Here is a 23,325-nt window from a genome sequence, read left to right as displayed (position 1 = left end):
ATATATATATATGTATATGTATATTTGCAATTCTGATATAATCAATGTAATACAATTTGTCTATTTCCATGTGTATGTTTCAAGAGCCCTCAAGCTTTGAGGCTATCTATATCCATTTAAAATGTTTAGCATTTCCTTTGCCCATTCATGGGGTTAGGCTTTTTCTAGGTTTGGCATAATCTAGTTAGATTTAAGGAAAATAATCGTGTTTTATGTCCAATCCCAAAGCTATGAAAATTGCTGCCAAATTCCTGTCATGTGATTTCTCCTTATTGCTGCAATCTTCTCTTGATATACTGCTTCTTCCTTTATTCCTAGGATGGTACCTATAATGACATAAATGCCACAGACCTTGGCAGAAAACAAACAAAATATTGCATTGCAGAAACCAGGCAAGAATATATGATTAATATTAGCTATTATTACAGAGAACAAGGAACAACTTCAAAATCAACTTGAGATATTAAATTAGAAATTTCCAGTGTTATCTCTACTAGGTAGAGATCTCCGTTGGGTTTGCTCACTCTATGGAAGAAGGCAATATAGTGTAGTTACTGGGTCCAAGTTTTGACTATCTCTGTCATTTAAGGAATGTTATTTACCTTCTTTGTGCTAAAGTTTCCTCAACTTTAAAATGCTTGTATTATTATAACATCATGATGAGAATTGAGACAATACATAGAAACTGTTTCAAATAGTATTCAGTAAATGCTTGTCATTATTACCAAAGGACACACTATTTCTACATTTTATTGTTCTTTTGAGAGTACTAAAGTACCTGGAATACTTAACCTTTACTTGTAAAGGAAAAGCTTTAAGTCTTGTTTGGCTACATTTGTCACAGGGAGGCTCTATTTATCAAGAAGCTTTCTGAATAAAAGAACTCTTACTCTCGAGATGAAATAGGCATCTTAATTCTAAGGCAGATGCAGATTACAGTCACATTATCCTATAAATGAATATTTTCCTCCTTTTTATATTATATATCCCCTTGCATATATACTTGGACTTATAGGCGAAGAAGTTTATTTAACTTATAAGTCAGAGCCTTTTTGTCCTTAGTCACCAAATTTGCATTGATTTTAAGAAAACTTGGTACTTCATTCATCTTCGGATAAAGAAAGGTTTATATTGCCTTATTTTTTCATTTAGATTATTCTTTGGTCTGTGACAGCCAGAGGAAAGAGACTTCTCCCTCATTTCCAGAGAATGATAAAGAAGCATCACAGCTGGAGCAAGAATATGTTCATCGAGTTTATGAGGAGATTGCTGGACACTTCAGCAGCACGAGACACACTCCTTGGCCACACATTGTGGAGTTTTTGAAGGCTTTGCCAGATGGTTCGATAGTGGCTGATATTGGATGTGGCAATGGAAAGTATCTTGGCATCAATAAGGAGTTATACACGGCAAGTGAAGTTGCTTGACTCTTGCTTTATTTGCAATGGTTATTATTATCTTTCTTTCTCAAGATACATGCTATTTTTAAAGGCATTACAGAAAAGTCACAACAAATTGAAAGTCAGTGAACATTCCCATTCTTTTTTATTCTAGAAATTTATGGGCATGCCATCAGTTGTAGCTTTTTGCTCACTGTAAATTTTTCTTTCCAATAAAACTTTTATCAGTAAGCTTTTTAACAATTATACATGAAACTTTGCAGATTAGAAAGGTGTTTTATACGAATGAGTTTCTTTGCTTGGACCCTCTTGAGGATGAGAAAGTAAAATAGATATTTTGATCAATCTTATAAATAAGGAATTGAGGCTTCACAGTTAATCTTCCCTGGTGTTATATAACGAGGAGATATAATTGAAACTTGAAATTCCAAATAAGGTATTACTTTACTTATAGTAGGAAAAAAGTACACCATTTATTGGTGTCTTGTTGTCGAGGAAGATAACACTCAGATTGATTATGTGTATTGGTCTCAGAACACATTCAGTTCTAATTAGTTTCCAAAATAAGTATGTATGTACTTAATAGACGGTGTGGATTTTCTTGGTTGTTATACATAGTTATACATAATCATACTAGCAGTCTATTTATGGGAATATGTTTATATAGATTTATTTATATGCTTTAGGTCTTATTTTTATTTTAACCTATATTGACTACCCAGGAAAAGAAAGAACATAAAGGAAACTAACAGTGTCAGTTATCCACTATGTGTCAAGTGTTGTGCTTATCTTTCACATGTATAATCTACAAGATCAGTATTACTATCTCCACTTTACTAGTGGGAATACTGAGGCTCAGTCAAGTTATGATATCCCCAAGGTCACATAGTTTCAGGACAAGTATTACAGCCTCATCTTGTAGATTCCATACTCTGACAGTCTTCTAGAAGAGACCTTAAAGACTAATTACGGTGACAGAGAGCACCAGGCTATACATTATGAGGTGGAAGGAATCATGTCTGTTTTGTGCTACAATTAGTCAGCACATAGCCGTGGAAGCTTATTAATGGTTCGCTGAATGGTAAGGAGAAAACCTGTGAATTTACCTCCAATTTCTTACATGAAAACTTACATGAAAGCCAAAATGTATACAGTCTTGTGTTCTGCAGCCATGAAGGAATGTGATAACCTCAAAATAGATGAGTCTGAAGTAAGGGTAAAATATTTTAAACCTTACTTTGCTGGTTACATCTAGACTCCAGGACAGGGTTTTTTGTTCAGCCCTTGTTTCCTAGGTAACAATTACTAACTCTGCATTGTACTTTTATGTACTTTTATGTTTAATGAAATATTCAATCTCTGCCAATTAATATGATCCTCTGAGAAGTGGATTTTTTTATTCTTACTTTTTAGATGAGGAAACAGAAGTTCTGAGATTATAAGTAGCTTTCTGAAGTTGTTCAGCTGGTTTTCTGTGAGGCCAGGATTCTGATCTAGTTTAGTGTCTCCTTTCTTTGCACTTTATTGCCTTTGTCTATTTCTTTGCACTTTAAATTATCATCACCAGCCTGATTATCCTATAATTGCATGTTTTCTTAATAGTTTAAAAAGTCTTGTATACTTTTTAAGAAAGAAAAATTGTGTAACTCTCATTCAGAAGACTTATGAAAGATAATCACCTATAATCCTATGACCTAATAAATCAGTGTATTGTGATAAATATCCTCTCATTGTTTTCTTATAAATATATAGTGAGGAGTATGCATGCAATTTGATACTTAATTTATATCACTTAATATTTTCATTTTGACAAACTTTCTGAATTTCATAGTATTCTAAGGTAGCTGTTACTTACCATTTGGTTATTTTCAGCCTGGAGATATTGTAAATAACACTACAGGGCTGGAATATAACTTAGTGGCATAGTGCTTACCTAGCATGTTTGAAGCCCTGGATTTGACCCTTAGCACTACCAATAAGAGAAAGGAAGGAAAGGAAAAAGGATAGTTGAAGGATTGCACACTTAAAATTTTAAGAAGGCATATATGTTAAGGTATTTGTGCTAAAATAAAATAAAATTTTTTATAAAATTTAAAATACAGTAATAAATATGTGTATATATTTTTTTGCACAACATTGATATTGAGAAAAAATATAACAAGGAAGAATATGGATTTTTGGAGTGAGAAAAAAACAGTTTTTAAATCTCTGTTTAAAAAATATATATCCCTGTTCTACTACTTTACTGTTAAACTTTGAGAAAATTACTTACTTTGAGATGAGGTTTCCTGGTTTGAAATATGGTAATACTTCTTAACTCAGAGTACACTTTGAGAATTGAATACATTAAAGAAAGATTTTGCTTTAATGTAGAGGAATCTCAGGGAAAAGAAAGCTGTTTAAAGTAGATATTAGCCTGATTTTAAATGATTAAGCCAGTTTGATCTGTCACCAATGATATATAAGAGAAAGTTTTATTGTATTGCCTGTGGTATATTTTAATTTTAAAATATTTTGATAGTTTAGTATAAAAAATTTAGAACTTACTTTAATTTGCAGCTTTGATTATTAAGTTGAACTTTTTCGAATTGCCTATACTTCTGGAATTTTTGTTGATGATTAAAAAGTATATAGAGTAAAAAATATTTAAAGTTTAATATAAATTTTTATGTCATTGATCTCCATCCAACACACAGTCCTTCTGTATATGTGTGTGTGTGTGTGTGTATGTGTGTGTGTTTATATATGTGTGTGTTTCTATATAAGCCATTTTCTGTCCTGCTATTGAAATTATGCTATATTGTTAGGGAGACTTTCAAATACTTAATAATATCTTTGGTGATTGGACTATAGCATGTAGAAGACTCCAGCAGGCCAGGGATTTAGCTCAGTGGTTCTGCTACCTACTCTGCAAGCACAAGGTCCCAAGTTTAATCCCCGATTACCCCCCCAAAAAAAGACTCCAGCAATAAATAAATGAAAAATGAAAGTACTGAGCCAGACATGAGTTGGTTCCATGTCAGTGGAGAATCTATAATAGGCCTGGTGTTTTGTTACTAAAATTGCTTGTGTTCGTTTTTGTTGGTAAAAAGGAATGCTGTATACAAATAGCCATAAAAGCCTGACAAGAAGAGAGAAATTTCCTTGTTTTATTTGGCTGCTGCTCTCCTTGTTGTATTTTATCTGTGGTTCTCAGATAATAACTCTCTTCCTCTGAATGACTATTGAGCCCTTTCTCTGAGGATTTATTTTATAAGGAGGTTGGATTTCTTCCTGCTAGCTTTTAGTAAGGTTTAACTTATTATTAGAATTGGGCATACTTGAAACTTCTGATTCTGTGAACTGAATTTAAATGTAACCAAAGCTAGCCAGCACCAAAATATGATATGTATTTTATTTGACTGCTTTATAGATAGATATATAGATAGATAGATAGATAGATAGATAGATAGATACTATGACTGTTAGCTAAGTGGCATAGAATTTGGGTGAAAATAAATAATAGTAGTAAGTCAGGCATAAATCTTACGCAGATAAAGGAAGCAATGAATTGGAAATGTAGATAAATATAGATAGATAGATAGATAGATAGATAGATACTATGACTGTTAGCTAAGTGGCATAGAATTTGGGTGAAAATAAATAATAGTAGTAAGTCAGGCATAAATCTTACGCAGATAAAGGAAGCAATGAATTGGAAATGTAGATAAATATAGATAGATAGATAGATAGATAGATAGATACTATGACTGTTAGCTAAGTGGCATAGAATTTGGGTGAAAATAAATAATAGTAGTAAGTCAGGCATAAATCTTACGCAGATAAAGGAAGCAATGAATTGGAAATGTAGATAAATATAGATAGATAGATAGATAGATAGATAGATACTATGACTGTTAGCTAAGTGGCATAGAATTTGGGTGAAAATAAATAATAGTAGTAAGTCAGGCATAAATCTTACGCAGATAAAGGAAGCAATGAATTGGAAATGTAGATAAATATAGATAGATAGATAGATAGATAGATAGATACTATGACTGTTAGCTAAGTGGCATAGAATTTGGGTGAAAATAAATAATAGTAGTAAGTCAGGCATAAATCTTACGCAGATAAAGGAAGCAATGAATTGGAAATGTAGATAAATATAGATAGATAGATAGATAGATAGATAGATACTATGACTGTTAGCTAAGTGGCATAGAATTTGGGTGAAAATAAATAATAGTAGTAAGTCAGGCATAAATCTTACGCAGATAAAGGAAGCAATGAATTGGAAATGTTGCCACTGTTTTTACTAGTAGTCTTTTAGTACTTTTCCATCTTAAAGAGAAATCGCTGTTCTTTACCTCTAGTTTTACCTTTTATTCTATGTCAGAAGTTAAAGTAGCTCTGGGATAGAATATAGAAGCTGTTTAATACCAATTAGAAATTGAGTGAACTCCTTAAATATGACCAGCTTGGCAATGTGGTTTTTTTAACTGAGTAAGAATTGTTTGGTATGAGGATTCATACACCTTATTTTCAGAAGGACTAAGAGAACTAAGGATTAATGTTCATACATCAAAAATAAATAAATTAATGAATGTGAGATTGGACTGGCCACTTCTATTTGATTAAATCTGTTTATATAACTATTTTCCTGATTATAGAGCCTGGGTTAAGAAGAGATGTCTGAGAATAATTATTAATAAGTGATTAAACATTTCTTCAGCTCCTTTCATTCCTTCCTTAATTTACATGTGCATATTGCAGTTCTGTGTGTGTATTTGTCTGGAAGGCATTCTTAGAAGGAAGTGGCTAAACTATACCAAGGCAATAAAATGAGATAGAGTGTGGGAAGTCCCAGTCCCTACTTCTCACAGAACCAGAGAAATACATAAAGCACCTTAGGCTTCACCTCTTTGGGAGAGATGAAAACCTGATGCTAGTGCCTTTGGTGACCTCATTCCCATAGAATGGTTATTCTAAAAGCTTTAAGTAGTATTTTACAAATTTTGAATTTTGCACTTTATTCTCGATAAGGTTAGGGGTTTAGCATAAAAAGACTCAGTAGCTTTAAAAAGTGAAATATTTTATTCTTTTTGCTGTTTGGGGATTTTCTGATTATAAAAGTAATACATATATGGGCCAGGGATTTAGCTCAGTGGTGCTGCTGCCTGCTAAGGAAAAAAAAATGTTTAAAAACTAAGAAGCAAGATTTTAAAAAATCATTTATCCTCCTGCTATCTGGGCCATCACAACGTAATATGTGCAGTATGAGAGATGTCTGAGATCATCTTTGTAGCTTCCCTCCAAGATTACATGTGTACGTTTATTGGATAAATGTAGTATTTAAATGTGTAATACTACAGAAAGATCTGATGATGATCAGTTAGGAGCACATTTAGACCTTCTATTTTTAATGCTGTCACTTTTTTTTCTAGTTATTTTATTTCCATTCACTAATTTGACTTGTTTGTTATCTTTTAAGATAATAAATTCTAACTTGAGCAATTATATATATCCTAATTTTGTACTGGCTTTAAGAATTGCTAATGTCATGGTCTCAGATCATGTAATAATGAAGTATGGAATAAACCCATAGCTCTTAGTTTCTTAGGCTATTTAAAGAGAATGTTATGAAATTCTTTTCTTTCTCTGCTATAGATTGGTTGTGATTATAGCAAAACCCTTGTGGACATTTGTAGAGAGAGGCAGTTCCAAGCCTTTGTCTGTGATGCACTGGCTGTTCCAGTTCGCAGTGGGTCTTGTGATGCCTGTATCTCCATTGCTGTTATTCACCATTTTGCAACAGCAGTAAGTATTGTTTTACCTTCTCCAAGAACTTGTAATGAACATGGCAGGAAAAGTTCATGGATTTTACTGGTTTTGGATTCTGATTTAGCTTTTCGTCTCTTTCCATTTCTTTTCTTATCACATAATTTGTCCTCCTTTGTAAGAGAGCCTGTGTGATGAAGATTGGCTACATGGGAGTAATGTTTACCTACACAAAGGCCTGACGGGATTCTGTGCCTTTTTTGCTGCATGTTTCAGCCTTTTTCTACAAAAAAGGCTTTCCTTCAAACTCAGTCACCGAATTTTGACTGGAAGCTTTGTATCTCTTGAGTGTGCTCCTCAGGTTGATTTTCTACTCTGCTTCTCCTTGTTGTTCTTTGTCATCCTTTTATCACTGACATGGGATGCTTATTTTCTTCCTATTCTGTCCCTTTCCTAGTCTTTCTTCAAAATTCTGTCTTATTTGTGTGGTAGTAGTTTATTCACTCTTTTAATATGTTTTTAATTTTAAAACAAATAAATTTAATATTTCACATCTCCCTTAAAGGGTTGTACCACTCATTTTACCTTTTCTCCCCAATCTATATAAGAACTGTATACCCCACTCTTTTAGTTATTGGCAGTTTCAGCAGACCTCATGGCTTTAACTGAATTTGTATTTTTAAAGTCAGAAAATCTCTTGTGTCACTTGTTTTTTTAATCACTCACTCTTTATTATTAATGGTAACTGAGAAATTCTGCTGGACTACAGCACACAATATAAAGGGGTTCTTCATAGCAAAAGCCACTAGCAGTCAGAACACTTAGAAGCATTAATCAACAGAGAAAGGCTTGCAAGCAGCAGCTATACCAGCAAAATTTAAAATCTCCTTTATTTGAAAGAAATGTTTCAATCACAGCTTACTTAATGGCAGTGGACCATCTTCAAGTTATTAAAAACAAGTAACATATACAGGTATATCTATATCTGTTTTTTGTAGTTGCAAATATATGTTGGATCCTCTTAGAAATTTATCATATCTACCTTTCTCTCCATATTTCTTGTCATTTCTTTAAAAATAACTCATGGGCTGAGGACTTAGCTCAGTGGTTCCACTGCCTGCCTTGCAAGCGCAAGGTTCTGAGTTTGATCTCTGGTACCAAAAAAAAAAAATTCATGGCCACATACCAAAGCATCAGATTGGATCCTTATCTTACAGCATATTGAAGAAAAAACTCAAAATGAATCAAACACCTATATAGAAGAGCTAAAACTAAAATTCTTAAGGAGATATAATTGAAAAGCTTCATGATGTTGAATTTGGCAATGATTTTTTTTTTGGACAGCACCTCACACTATGTAGTTGAGACTGACCTGGAACTCACTATGTAGCCAAAACTGGTCTCGAACTCACAGCGATCCTCCTGCCTCAGCCTCCCCAGTGCTGGGATTACAGGCGTGCGCCACCACACCCAGCTTTCTTATATATATACTAAGCTTAGGCCGCAGATTATAACATAGATAAATCAAACTTCAACATCAAACAATATTATTGATAATGAAAATGCAACCCTCAAAATGGGAGAAAATATTTGCAAATCATTTATCTGATAAAGAATATTCAGAATATACACAGAATTCCTGAAATGCAATGAAAAATACCCAATTTAAAAAGAGATGAAGGACATAAATATTATACCAAGAAGATATAAAAGTGGCCAATAAGCACATGAAAAGATGCTCAGCATCACTAATTATTAGGGAAATACAAATCAAAACTACAATAAAATAGGATTTCACATACATTAAGACGGCTCTTAACAGAAATAAAGAAAATAAAAAGTGTGAAAATATGGAAAAAATTGAGTGTTGCTGGTGGAATGTACAATGATGCACCCACTGGAGAAAACAATATGGCAGTTCCTCAAGAAATCAGACATAGGGCCGGTGATTTAGCTCAGTGGTTCCTCCGCCTGCCTTGCAAGAGCAAGGTCCTAAGTTCAACCCCCGGTACCAAAAAAAGAAAAAAAGAAATTAAACATAGAATTAGCGTATGGCCTAGTAGCAACTGCACTTCTAGATATTTATCCAAAACTACTGAAAACAGGGCAGCTGTTTGTGCAGCCATGTCCATAACAGCCTCATTCATAGTAGCCCCAAGATGGAAACAGCTCTAATGTCCACTGATGGTTAAACAAAATGTGGTTTATCCAAACAAGGGAATATTATTCAGCTTTAAAAGGAAAAGAAATTCTGATATATACTACAACATGGATGAACTCTGATGACATTATACTAAGTGAAAAAGCCATGCACAGTGGGCAAATATCGTGAAGCACCTATACGAAGTACCTAAAATAGTTAAATTCATGAGACAAAAGTAAAATAGTGGTCACCAGAGGCTTAGGGAGGGGAGAGTGGAGATTTACTATTTAACTACTACAAAGTTTCAGTTTGGGTTGTTGAAAAGTGTTGGTGATGAATAGTGATGATTGTGCAACAGTGTGAATGTAATTAATATCACTGACATTACTTAAATTGATACTTAAAATGTTCAGTTTTGTGTCATGTATATTTTATACCACAGTAAAAAATAATTCATTGAAAATCAGTTTAGGGCCAGGTGTGATGGTACATTCCTATATTCTCAGCATTCTAGGGGGCTGGGGCAGGAGGATTGAAAGTTGGAGCCTAGCCTTGGCAATTTAGGGAGACCCTGTCTCAAAATAAAAAATAGAAGTGGCTGGGATATACCTCAGTGGGAAGGCACTGGTTCAACCTCCAGCAGCACCACAATAGAAAGAAAGAAAGCGGGGGGGGGGAGGCAAGAAAAAGAGAGAGAGGAAGGAAGGAAAGAAAGAAAAAGAAAAGAAAAGAATCAGTTTTGTGCTGGTATTACAGGAATATAAAATGGAGAAGACCAAGTCCTTGCTTTCATAGAGCTCATAGTCAAGTAAAGCAGGCAAGCATTCATTTGTTTGAATTTATGTTATTTTTTGGATGTGAAAATAATGATTTGGACTTTGAGAGACATGAAAAGATCTTAGAGCCTATATATCGTATAGGGTTGTTCTTATGGCACTTTGAAAGATGATTTAGGATAAGAGGCAAGATTGAGTATGGAAAGGCTATTTTGATAGTGCAAGTGTCTGGAGACAATGAGGCAAGGAAATTGAAGTACGAGTGGTACATTTTATTGCCTTATACTTCATGCTGTCACTGCTACACTGTTCTTTCCAATCTGCCTGATTGCAGACTATCTCTTTTTAAATTCATTTTACATTCTGGTGCATTCCTGTATCCTTTTACCTAACCCAACTGCCTTTACCATTTTGCATTATTTTTTCTTTTGTGACCTTGAACAATAATTTTAGTGATTTTTTTTTTTTTTTTTTTTTTTTTTTTTTTTTTTTTTGGTACCGGGGATTGAACTCGGGTCCTTGCACTTGTAAGGCAGGCCACCAAACCACTGAGCTAAATCCCCGGCCCTTAATTTTAGTGGTCTTTGAATACTAAGATTTCTCATATGTAAAATGAAGATGACAAGATAGGCATGGTGGCACAAACCTATAATGGCATTCTGGGAGGCTGAGGCAGAAGGATTGCAAGTTTGAGTCCAGCCTGGGCAATTTAGTGACCTAGTGAGACCCTGCCTCAAATTTAAAAATAAAGGCTAAGGCTATAGCTCAGTGTGAAGGCCCTGGGTTTAATACCCAGTATCATAAAAAATAAAAAGATATAACAATAGCCTCATGGTATTTTTGTCAGAATAAATGAGATAATATATAAAAAGTGCTTGTCTTATAAAATGATTTTACCTTGTATTTTTAATTGAAAAATCAATGCCAACTCCTTAGACCCAGTTTAGAAAAATCCTCACAGTTTTCTCCTGTTAATTCACTTCTCTATAAATTATTCATGCTGAAAATGCTCCTTTCTGATTTAACACATAGTCTGAGATTATTTCTTGGGCTTTTGGGACATCTTGAATAGACCATTTAGTTGTTTCAGTACAGTATAACTTTGACAATTAAAGAAATTATCTAGGCCAGTGTGGTGGCAGGCCTATAATCCCAGCATTCTGGGAAACTGAGATAAGAGGATCTCAAATTTGAGACCAGTCTGGGCAACTTACCAACTTAATGAGACTCTGCCTCAAAAATTTAAAAAGGGCTCAATGTGAAGACCCTGGTTTAAATCTCCAGTACCACCAAGGGGGAAAAGAAAAACAATTCAATATGAATTCTCTTTCATCACTAGCTTTATATCCTTATTGTACTTTATTATATTTTGCCTCCTCTTTTGGCTTGCTGGTTAGTCTTTTACAATTTTTAAAGTGATTATTGTAGGCAATAGAATACATAGCCTAGACATTACAGTGTACCTGAAATTGGTATGTTTATCCCTTCCTAATAATGTAAGACTATCATTAATGACAGTAGCCCCCTTCTGCCTTTTAGTGTTTTATTGTTATGTATTGTTTTTAGTTTCGAACATACATTTATCTCATCATACTATATACCCTCCGGATGTTCTTCCTTTTTTCTTACTTCAAGGTTTCAAAGTGACTAGGTTTCTATTAGTTGAATTCTCTTTGCTGTTTTCATTAGTGTACATATATTGTTGACAATTTTTCACCTTTTGTGCACCTGATATCTCTATTTTGCTTTCATTTTTTAAAAGGTTATTTTGACTAGATCTTGAATTCTAGATTGACAGCGTTTTTATATTTTCCATCCTTTTCATTTCTGTACTTCAATGTGGGTAATTTTTACTGGTCTGAACTCTAGTTCAGTACTTCTCTATGGAGATGTGTCTAATTTGCTATTAATTGATTTTTTTCTCTTTGAGAATTTGTGTGTGAAATCTTAATATATTTTATGTCTTCATTGAAATTCTTTTTTCTAGTTTTGTGTACATATTAACCATTGTTATTTTAAAGTCTTTGAAGGTTTATTTCTATGACCTTTTTTTCTGGTTTTCAGTCATTTAGTCATAATTTTTTAAAACATACTTTATTTTATAATTGAATTCTGAATATTTTGTTTTAAAAGGTTTATATACTTACATCTTCCTTCAGAGATGAGTTAATTAGGACATACAGATAAGGTGTAAGCATATTACTTTAATCTTATAAACAATTGGTTTTGCTTTATTAGGGATGATTTTATTTTTGTCCCTATTTCTAGAATGTGGCCCTTTTAGGTTTTGATTGAAAGCCGGTGGTATATTCCAACGCTAATTGCACCGTGGCAGACCTTAACCTTCAGTGTCTGTCTAGTTAGCATTGTTTGGCTAAGAAAAACTATTTAGCTTCCTAACTTCCCAGCTGTTCCTCTGCTGGGTGTCTTAGAATGTCACGCTCTGTCATATAATTTAGGAACTGGAAATGTCCTAGGGGAGTTTGCATAGTTCTTGTAGTTCTTGTTTTATTCATTATTTCTGTCCGCTAATTCCCAGCTGCCTAGACTTCCCTATACTCTACGCTATTTCTTCATACCAGGAAGACTTTTGTTTTCCATTGATATTTTCTTCCCCCACAATGAAATAACCTCAGGTAAAAGCTGGCATGAATGTAGAGCTCACCTTCTAGTTGGAATTTAATTCCCTTCTGTCAGGAATTATAGCCTTTCAAGTTAAGCCTGTGGTGTTTGCTTTCCAATGCTTCTGAGCAGTTGTTTCATAAACATATTGAGCATACTTAATCTGAAAATCAGAACTTCTCCAAAATCCAAAACTTTTTGCATGACACCACTCTGCACTTCATGTGATGGGTTACAGTCAGAATGCAGGTGCTAAGACTATTATATAAAAGTCCCTTCAGGCTGTACGTGAAACAGGGATGATCTTGGGGTTTAGACTTGGTTCACATCCCCAACATAGCTCATTGTATGTATAAAAACATTACCAAATCCCAAAATCTGAAACATCCTAAGCATGTCAGATAAAAGATATTCAACCTGTGTTTCATCCAGCCTTTGTGGTGGGAAAATTAATACAAACTACTTCAAAACTATAAATAGAAGTCTCCATAATGTAGTTTACATAATTGCTTTGTGAACAAGCATTATATATACACGATCCACCTAGGAGTCCCTCTTATTACTGCCCGCAGACCTGTAAGTAATCACCAGATGTTTCATGTATCCCAGCTGGTCAAGGAAAGTCACAGGGAAAGAGTAACAGAAATAAAATATCCTTTTCCCTACTTCCTCAGCACCTTTTGTTTAAATCACAAAACAAGATGCCCTCTCCCTTTAATATAAAACATTTGGTGACCGAGTATTACATTTTACATATGAAGGGTTCCAAAGACTCATGTATTGAGGACTTGTGAGGCCAGTGTAATAGTGGCCAGAGGTGAGGACTAGAGAGGTGATTGGATTGTGTGGATCCTGAATGGGCTGTTGGGAAGTGGTGCCCAGCTGGAGAAAGTAGGTCACTGGGGGTGTGCCTTTGAGGGGTGTATCTTGTTCCTTGCCTTTCTCTTTGGCTCTAGCACTTTCCCCCTCTCTCTGCTCCTCCACTAAGCCCTTCCACTGTGATGTCTTTCCTTAGCTTAGGCCCACAGCAATGGAGCCATCCAACCATGGACTGAAATCTCTGAAACAATGAGCCAAAATAACTCTGTCCTCTTCTAGGTTGTTTTTCTCAGATATTTTTATCATAGTGATGAGAAGCTGAGTAACATACCAAGGGATACAGCTCAATGCTAGAAGGTTTGCCTAGCTTGCATGAGGGCCCATGAAAGAAAGAGAAGGGGAGAGTAGGGGAGGGAAGGGGAAAGATAGAAGGAAAGAGGGAGGGTACTTTGCTAGATTTTCTTACTGAAGATTCTAGTTGAAAACAGTCTTGTAGTGAGTTATATTTTTCCATGTCTTCTCTATATCTCCTTCAGGTTAATTAAATGGCAATTTTTGTTGGTTTGCTTTCTTTATTAGGAGCGTAGAGTGGCAGCTCTCCAAGAAATTGTTCGACTCTTGAGACCCGGTGGGAAGGCACTCATTTATGTCTGGGCAATGGAACAAGAGCATAATAATCAGAAGTCAAAGTATCTTAAAGAAAACAGAATTAGCCAAGAGCAGAAAGAGGAGATAAAGAATGATAAATCCACACCAGGACTGGTTGAGCAGAAATCTGACACAGGCAGTCAAAACTCAGCATCTTCTGTCCCCTCCATTGATGACATTCAGGAGAAAGAATCCAGTTCAAAACCAATTACTAATTCTGAGCTGCCTATTCATATTAACAGGACTTCTTTTCATTCTCAAGATGTGCTGGTTCCCTGGCACCTTAAGACAAAGACTGGTAAAGACAAACCAGTTGAGCCCTTTGGTTCTGCAGGAGCCCGTGACCAAAGTCCTGTGTTTCATCGTTACTACCATGTGTTCTGTGATGGAGAATTGGAAGCTGCCTGCCAGACTTTGAGCAATGTCAGTGTTTTGCAAAGCTACCATGATCAGGGAAACTGGTGTGTTATTCTTCAAAAGGTCTGATTATGCCTACGAACATGTCATGTAGAGAAGAAATACTTGGCTTTTTTTTTAAGGCGACTAAATTAATTGCCCCTTTAATTAAAGAAAAAAACTTGGAAGTGTATAAAAGGAGAGAGTTCCTTAGGACACATTCAGTCCTTAGACTTACTTAGGGCCTGTTTAGTCTGCTACTGTTGACTGATTTCATAAATGTAGGTTTCTCCTACCTTCCAACTAAGGATGATGTTTAAAAGTAATTGAATTTGTGAAGCGTTTGGGATCCTTGCATAATAGTACCTCACTTTGAAGATAATCTTTTGTTATAAAATGTTATTGAAGGACCTACATTTTAATAAAGATTTATAAAGATGATATTCCTGAAGTTTTATCTATGACTATTAGCTTCTTAAAGTCATAGCCATGATTTATCATCACACTTAATTAGCATATGGCTTACACACAGTGGTTGCTCGGTAAAGTTTTAATCAGATACTACCCATAAGTTAGTAGGAGCTTCATTCACCAATAGTTATTAAATCCTTATCATGTACCAGGTACTCTTTTAAAGTACCAGGAATGAAGCAGTGAACAGGAAAAACAGAGGCTGGGGATATAACTCAGAGGTAGAGTGTATCCTAAGCTTGTGTGAGTTCCTGAATCTAATCCCTGCCACTGCAAGAAACCAACAAAAAGAACAAAGCCCTTGCACTTGTGCAGCTTACATTCTAGAAGGAGAGATAGACAATAGGTAAATAAATAAATACTATGGGCAGGATAGTGGTAAATACCATGAAAAAATAAAATACCAAGGAAAGATTATTTTATAAATGGTTGAAATAATTACTAGGACTAATTTATTAACAAGAGTTAAGTGGAATTCCTAATTCATTGATCTAGGTGTTAAGAGATAACCTAAATAAATTATGGTTGCCTGGACAATTACATGTTTTGCCGTGAATGTCAATGATGTACCATATCCAAGTATCAAACTTCCAGAATTTGTTGTTTTTAATGATAGTTCTTAAATGAGATAATGAACATTTTGTCATGGAATTTCCATACAAAATCAAGATACACTATTCACTCCAAATGAATGTATAAGAGTCAAGATGTTAAAACAAAGAATATAGGGTGAAAAAGTTTTATTTCCAATATAAATTCTAGAACTTTACATTAAAATTTGAATTATGATCCATGCTAATAAATTTTAGAATGTAGATGACATACATAATTTTCTAGGAAGATGAAAAATATTAAAATTGACTCAAGAAAAAGAAAAGATATTAAAAAATAGCACAGTTCAGAAGTTGGCTCTAGAATCAAAGTTCCTGAAAGTTAAGTTCTAGATCTGTTATTTATTAGCTGTGACTTTGGGTGAATTTCTTAACTTTTTGTAAAATTGGGAGAGTTGTTAGGAAAATTCACTGAAATAATACTTGTGTAGGAGTTCTATTATGTTAGGAATATAGTATGCACTGGGGAAATGTTTCTTATTATACCCCTTAAATTGGCCTAGAGGAGTTTTAGGTAGTAATGCCAAGTCTAGTTTGTTAATTATATAATAAAATATGTATATATGCTTGTTATTGTCAATTAAGGGAGATGTGTCAAGATCCCTGAAATGATTATGGAATCTTTGAAATTTAGTCATATGTGTTGTAGTATCCTGGCAGTTTTATGCCTGTTTATATTTTAGTACCTGACTTCCTAAACAATCTTCCCTTTGTACTTCTCACCTGAAGAAAATTAGTTAACAGTTCTAGAAAGAATAAAATATTTTCAGGTCAGACACAGATTTGAAACTGAACTCTACCATTTAGTAGTTGTGGGACTTTGGGTGAATATGCATGTGTAAAGATAGAATAGTAATACCTACTCTGAAATTTGTTGGGTGGATTATGTAAGGGAACATAAAAAATAACACTGTACTTATTACATAAAAGATGGCTGATAAAGGCCAGCTTTTTCCTTCCTTTTTCTCTCCCCTAATTGTTCTTCACCTTTTCTAATCAGTGTGTGTCCAGTCTATTTAACATTGCCATTCATTAATTCAATTCACTCAATGTAGGTTTACCAACTGCCTACTATGTTTTAGGCACTGTTTTAAATAGAGACATCAATATGGAGTTTACATTCTAGCTGGAAGGAGTAGTGTAATTGGATGTGGTAGGATAGACAAAAACATAATAAATAAACAAACAATATATCATGTAAAGTGATTTTTTTTCCACAGAGAAAAAAACAGGAAAAGGGAGTTAAGGTGGGATGATAGATGAGTTTCAATTTTTAAAAGGGTATTCAGGATAGTTTTCTGTGATAAGATGACATTTGAGTGAATACTTCAAGATGGTAGCAGTGTTAACTACCTACTTATTTGGGCAGAGAACATTCCAGACAGGAAGAGAGCAGGGCAAAACCCTAAGGTGAAAGGCCAGAAGTGGAGAACTGCAAGGAGGCTGGTGTAGTTTGAGCAGAGTGAATGAGTATTGTCAGTCGTGTGTATCTGTGAGTTGATAGATTCAAACAAACATGTCTCAAAAATACTAGAAAACAATTGCATCTGTATTAAATGTGTATAGGCATTTTTCTTGTCATTATTCCCTAAGAAAAACATAACTATTTACGTAGCGTTTACATTTTATTAGGTGTAAGTGACCAGATGATTTCAAGTGTATGGGAGGGTGTGCAAAGGTTATATGCAAATACTACACATTTTTGTTTCATGTTAAAATGTGAACTTTAATTGTAAAAAATATTTTCTGTAAATACACCATTTATAGAAGGGAATTGAACAGCTATGAGGGATTGTGGAACTAAGCCCTCATGAACACTGACAGATGAATGTGGTTAAACAGAAGTCAGGGAGTTATTTTGGAAGTGAGGTAGACTATATAGGATATGTAAGAAAGTCTTTGATTGTTACTCAAAGATGATGAGCTATTTGAAGGGTTTGAGCAGACAAGTGACATCTGTGCTGTGTGGAGATTAGACAGTAAAAGAATAAGAGTGGAAGTTGGGGGATCAGTCAGGAGGCTTTTGCCTCCTACTCTCCATAATCCAGATGGGAGATGATTGGATTACAGCAGTGTGATAATAATGAAGGTAGTGAGAAATAATAGGCATTTGCCTATGAGATTTGGAGGTAGAACCCTCAGGATTTTTGATGAGTTGGATGTAGGTGTGAGACAATAGAAGGAATAGATAAGGTTCACATTTGTGTGTGTGGAACTTCACTGCAGTTCCTAGAGGCATGATGGAGAACCTTTTAGAGTTTTCAATGATGCAAACAGCCCACTGCAGCATGCGTGCCATAGGTTCACCACCACTGCCTAGAGTATGTCTTGGGCAGTTGTCATTCTTTAGTTTAAATGTAGTTTTGTTTTGTACTTTTATTCTTCTCTTTCCTTTTAGCATGGGTCTGCTGTGGTACTGCGTGGAGCAGATCTTCCTGGTGATGCATCTGCAGATAAACCCAGCTGTTATTTTAAGCTCAGATACTTCATGAAGTACTGGGCAGCAGGATGTGCAGTTAGTGCATGAAAATAGAAAAATGGAATGCAGTGCAAGGATTGTGATCATAAATTCTTTTAGGGAACATTAGAGTGAGACAAAAACACATTCAGGGATTCCAAATCATTGTAAGCAATGGAAAGGCAGGTGATTGATGCCACTTTATTTTTGGTAAATCCCAAAAAGGAACTGATTTCCCAAGAAGAAGCAGCCATGCATGAATATAACCTTCAGATACCCTTTATAGAAACAAGGGGAAAATACATGATGATGAAAAGAGAGTTAAGAGAGCTCTAGCTGCCTTACCTTCTGGTATGGCTCTATTTACAGTTCCCCAAAAACTTAAGAAATAAGAGGGGGAAAAGAGGATGTTTTTATCAGACCATAAAGTTTCATTTCATTTTTGCAATGAGAAGCATCTAATGCATTTTTAAAGAATGTCTCCTCTGACTTTTGTAGTTTCCAGCAAGGAAAACCTTATGCTTCATGAGATTTAAAGACAGCCTGAGTCTAAGCATGAGATGTAAAGGGGCTTTCTGGATTTTTGCAGAATACAGGCTTCCAAATATGTTCAGCATGTGTGTGAAGGAGTGGTATATATGGATGATTATTATCTGGGAGCAGTCCCTGACCCAGCCCTTTGGATCCTACAAGGAGAAAGGATTATAAGTACAAACTCAAAGAGTATGTGGTGTATTCCTTGAAGTTTTATTTGTAATTATTAACCTTGGGCAGGGATAGGAAACAAAGTACATGTTAACTGGGATACTGTGGATCTTCCTGCGCCAATCTTTCTTTTCTTTTTTTCTTGATAATAAATACAAGAAGCCTTACTTATAAATGTCCCTGTTAAGTGTAAAGGAATGAAACATCTACACTTTGAGGCAGACCAGAGGAAACAATAGTAGCTCTTTAAAAATTTCACAGATTTGTTACTGTCTACTAGACTGTATAGATAGTCATAAGATTGGTAGTATCTATTGTGACCTGTTGTACTATCATGGTGGCAGATGAATGGTATGCCAATTGGTTTAGGCTTGGGCTTGTACCCAATTGTGTAGCTATGGCAATTGAATTATTTGACTGGCTTCAACCTATCACACTCTTGTGTACCTTTGAGTTTCACAAGTCTCACACAAACTATGAGACTGAAAATTGAGAAATTCCCAAAGGATATTTGGGTTATGCTAACCAGTAGGTGCTGGGCTACCATAGCAAGGATATCATATTGCTCTAAATGTGCTCTAGAAAAAAAGGGTGCAAATGAAACCACACTATACAGGCTTGCAACATGAACACATAATATAGATGTCTGGTAAAGCAGAAATGATGCGGCAACATCATTTGACCAGGATCACTATATCCACGGGAGTAATACGATGTCTACACTGATAGGAGAAACAATAGGAACTACTTTGGTTCAAAGCAGCAGCTAGAAAGACTTCAGTGCCCAGTGTTGCCAACAGGAGTAAAATTGAAAGCAGTGTTCCTTCAAGGAGACCTCAAACTTGTGAGGAGACCTCAATATCTTTAAAGAACTTGTGGCCACTTCTCAAATCCAGCTGGAACTGATGCCAACAAACTTGGATCTTTAAGTGGAAGTGGGGCTAATTGATCCCCAGGTGGCAAGGGCTAATTGATGGCACTTAATCACCAAAAGCAATTATCACAGTGGATTGAAATTAACTCTGACTCCCAGAGACCGATGGCGTTTGTCTAGTTTACTATGATATACCTAAAAAGGGACAGATAAAAATCTACTAAATTCATGATATGTTCAAGTAGAAACATTCTATGTCAAATCTTAACTTGAATCACCAAAACAAAGTTGCAGTCCATAGATCAATTCCCAGAACTGAGGCAGTTTATAGACCCTGAACCCTCTAAATGAATGATAGCTTGGGTCCTTTTGAGAGGTAACTTGATACACTGTCAAAAACTTACCCTATTAATATTTCTCCCAAATGTCTAAAGGGACCTATGACCTTTAGCCAGAGTGCCTGTGCACTGGAGAAAAGGAAATCATTGGCCTTTGATAGAGTACTGGACAATGATGTAATTCTAAGAGAATCAAAATGTCACAGTTAAGAGTAGAGCTTTGTGGAGTTTAGGTGATCAGTGGCCTTGTAGTTCATGTCCATCTCACAGTGGGACCAGGAGATTCTCAAAGCCATGGTGTGGTTATTTCCCCTGTTCCAGAAGGAATAATTGGCACAGACACAGCGACTGGGAGAATCCTTACATGAGCTCCCTGACCTGTGGAGTGTGGAATGTTATTGTATGAAATGCCAAGCAGAAACATGGAAATACCTCCCTAGTAAAGTAGTAAGATAAAAGCAAGCCCACATTTGTGGAGAGATTGCAGAGATCAGTGCCACCTTCAAAGATCAGATGTGCATCTTAAAGGAGGCAGGAATGGTGATTCCCACCACGTTCCATTTCAATTCACCTTTTCAGCCAGTATGGAAAGCAGATGAATCTTGGAGATGACAATGGATTATTAGAAACTTAACCAGGTGGTTACTCCATGTGTAGCTGCTGTTTCAGATGTGGTTTTATTACATCCTCTCTTGTTACCTGCTTTGCAACTAAATTAACTACCAAAATATACTTACAACTTGTTTTGTTTTATCTGAGGTTATGTTACCTCAATATAGTATTATTTGAGTAGTGTAAAAGTTAATTATTTAGTTCTTTTACTAATAAGGAGCAAGGCAGGTTTTGGATCCTTGATCTGCACAAAGTGTAGATCTTTAATAAATCTAAAATTATGATTTATTTAGCAATAATGATAGCTCCTCAAGGCCCCACAGAAGGCACACCCTCACAACCAGTTATTCAAATGTCTTTCCAAGCCTCTTCAGCCTTTATTAATTACTTTCTGCCCTAATCTCCATACCACATGTAGTCTGATCCTTAACATTTAGGACTGAATTGATTCTGTCTTGTGCTGTCACAATTACTTCACGTACGTAGGTCACCAGGTCCCTCTATTTCTGAATATTTCATGTATTAATTCCCCCCTGCCTCAAGCCTCACCTCTCTATGATTTTTCTGCACACTGCCAAAGTAAGTTTTATAAAATCTAAAGAACTCTCTCATTAACTAAACCTTGTGACTTCTAATTCTTGACAATGAATCCTGTAAATAAAAACATCTCATTAAAGAATGTGGAATGTGGGGCCGGGGATTTAGTTCAGTGGTTCTACAGCCTGCCTTGCAAGCGCAAGGACCAGAGTTGGATCCCTGGTACCAAAAAAAAAAAAAAAAAAAAAAAAAAAAAAAAAAAGATCAGCAGTTTCCATAAAGTGCTAACAAATCTTTGGCCAGGTGTGGTGACGCACACCTGTAATCCAGCACCCAGGAGGCTGAGGCAGGATGTTTGCTGTGAGTTCTAGACCAGCCTGGGCCACATAGTGAGTTCCAGGTCAGTCTCAACTACAGAGTGAGACCCTGTCTCAAAACAAAACAAAAAAAAGAAAACACAGAGCCTATACTCTTAAAATTCAGTTTAAACTAGACACAAAAGTTTGGTTGGGACAGTGTTCTGTCCTCTTTCTACATAATGCTACATAGTCAAGTAAAGATTCCTGCAAGAAATGAAAATTCGGGCCAGGGATCTAGCTCAGTGGTTCTGCCGCCTGCCTCACAAGCACAAGGACCCGAGTTCAATCCCGGGTACCAAAAAAAAAAAAAAAAAAAAAAAGAAAGAAAATTCTATGTGCCTCCAGTTATAGAACAACTCTCTTTATATATCCTGCTTGGGAAATAAACAGACCCAAGAAGTCTTGGATTACATGAAGTTCATACTTGCAAGTCAGGATATTGTCCATGTATGACCTATCAAAGAAAGTTTATGTCAAATGGAAGCTTCTATCCCGGGTGGCACTAATATGATATTTTTAGACTTTCAAAGCTGTGAAATTTTATTTTAAATACTTAAGCTGTGTCCTATAGAAGCAGGCCATCCTTTTCTAACCCAGGCAGAAATTTTCTTCCCAGGCGACCTTAGAACATTGCCCTAGTTACCTACACAAAATGCCAGCAGAGTCTCTCATGAGAGAAATTTGATTTGAAAATTGTGAGCCAAATGAGTTTCTCCAAAGTCCTTCTGAAACAGGAAAGGCTGTAAGCAACCTCTGTGCTTCCCAGAAGAGACAAAGCCAGCACACTTGTCTCAAGTGAAACAGAGAAAGACTGCAATGCCCATTGAACAGGCATCTGCTCAGGCCACTCTCTGCTGGTCTGGAAACCAACAGATGGGGTTTTCTTTCTTTTTCATTCTTTGGCACTGGGGATCGAACTCTGGTCCTTGGGCTTGTGAGGCAAGTGGCAGCACCACTGAGCTAAATCCCTGGCCCCAGATGGGGTTTTAAAAAAGCAACTTTCACAATTGCAGAAAAGAATGCTCTTGGGCATGAGAGCAGTTATATATACTCACCAAAAAAGATTTTTCCTTGCTATTAATTTTTATTGTTGTATTATCATTTTATAATAAAATGGCCCTTTGTGCATCACATGGAAATTTTAGGAAAATCTGCAATCAGTTAGAGGAGTAGTTTTCCAAAACGTGGCCCCTTTACCACCCACATAAAAACTACCTGACAATGCCTAAAGAAAATTAGTTTCCTAGTGTCGCGAACTGGCGACGCAGAGCAATGTCCTGCAGTGCCTCAAACCTGAAAGAGCAGCGGGGTGGAGATGGGGCAGAGAGAAAGGAAGGACACCAAGACAAGAGTCTGATCAAGGCGACGTTTATTGCAAACAAGCATCAGCCTTTTAAAGGCACATCAACAGGAAACACCTGACTCCTACAGCTAACGTCAGATCTTTAACAGGAAGAACCTGACTCCTACAGATCTTTGGCTATCCGAGTTTCTCTCATGCAGGGTCAGAAACAAGTTTAACACGTGCAGTCCTTAAAGAGGAACAAATGTCACCCTTCAAAAAGCCAATGGGCCATGGCTGGCTTCCCACATATCCCCCTTTTTATTATATTTAGAGCAGGGACTTTCCTTGTTCAGCAGAAAGGCTGTGCCTGTCTTAGGTGAGAAATGTCCAGAGAAATCCCTTACCTGTCATCAAGCCATGAGAGGTCTAATACTCAGGCTCTGTCTTAGGTTGGATATTTCTCCACAATTCTCTAACCCGTCTTTGACTACCAGCCTCTGCAGGGGTTATACCA

At 35.8% G+C, this 23,325-nt stretch overlaps 1 protein-coding gene across 6 annotated transcripts in view; it reads left to right on the top strand.

Moving 5' to 3' along the window:
• The window catches only part of Alkbh8 (alkB homolog 8, tRNA methyltransferase), a 76,716-nt gene extending 61,248 nt beyond the window's left edge, over positions 1-15,468 (top strand). For 4 of the 6 annotated variants that reach the window (XM_010610630.3, XM_010610629.3, XM_010610628.3 and 1 more), the window contains 3 exons: positions 1,153-1,409; positions 7,047-7,196; positions 14,097-15,468. In XM_010610630.3, coding sequence (XP_010608932.1) covers positions 1,153-1,409; positions 7,047-7,196; positions 14,097-14,651 — 962 coding nt within the window. In that variant the 3' untranslated portion in view covers positions 14,652-15,468. The remainder of the gene's footprint in view (positions 1-1,152; positions 1,410-7,046; positions 7,197-14,096) is intronic. The other 2 variants (XM_033764309.1, XM_010610631.3) reach the window with 1 other exon arrangement.
• Positions 15,469-23,325: the final 7,857 nt, after the last annotated feature.

The sequence above is a fragment of the Fukomys damarensis genome, unplaced genomic scaffold (assembly GCF_012274545.1).
Source record: "Fukomys damarensis isolate Sample0158 unplaced genomic scaffold, DMR_v1.0_HiC HiC_scaffold_16, whole genome shotgun sequence".
In the NCBI taxonomy this organism is placed as follows: Eukaryota; Metazoa; Chordata; class Mammalia; order Rodentia; family Bathyergidae; genus Fukomys; species Fukomys damarensis.
This window is presented reverse-complemented; position numbering and strand designations above follow the sequence as displayed.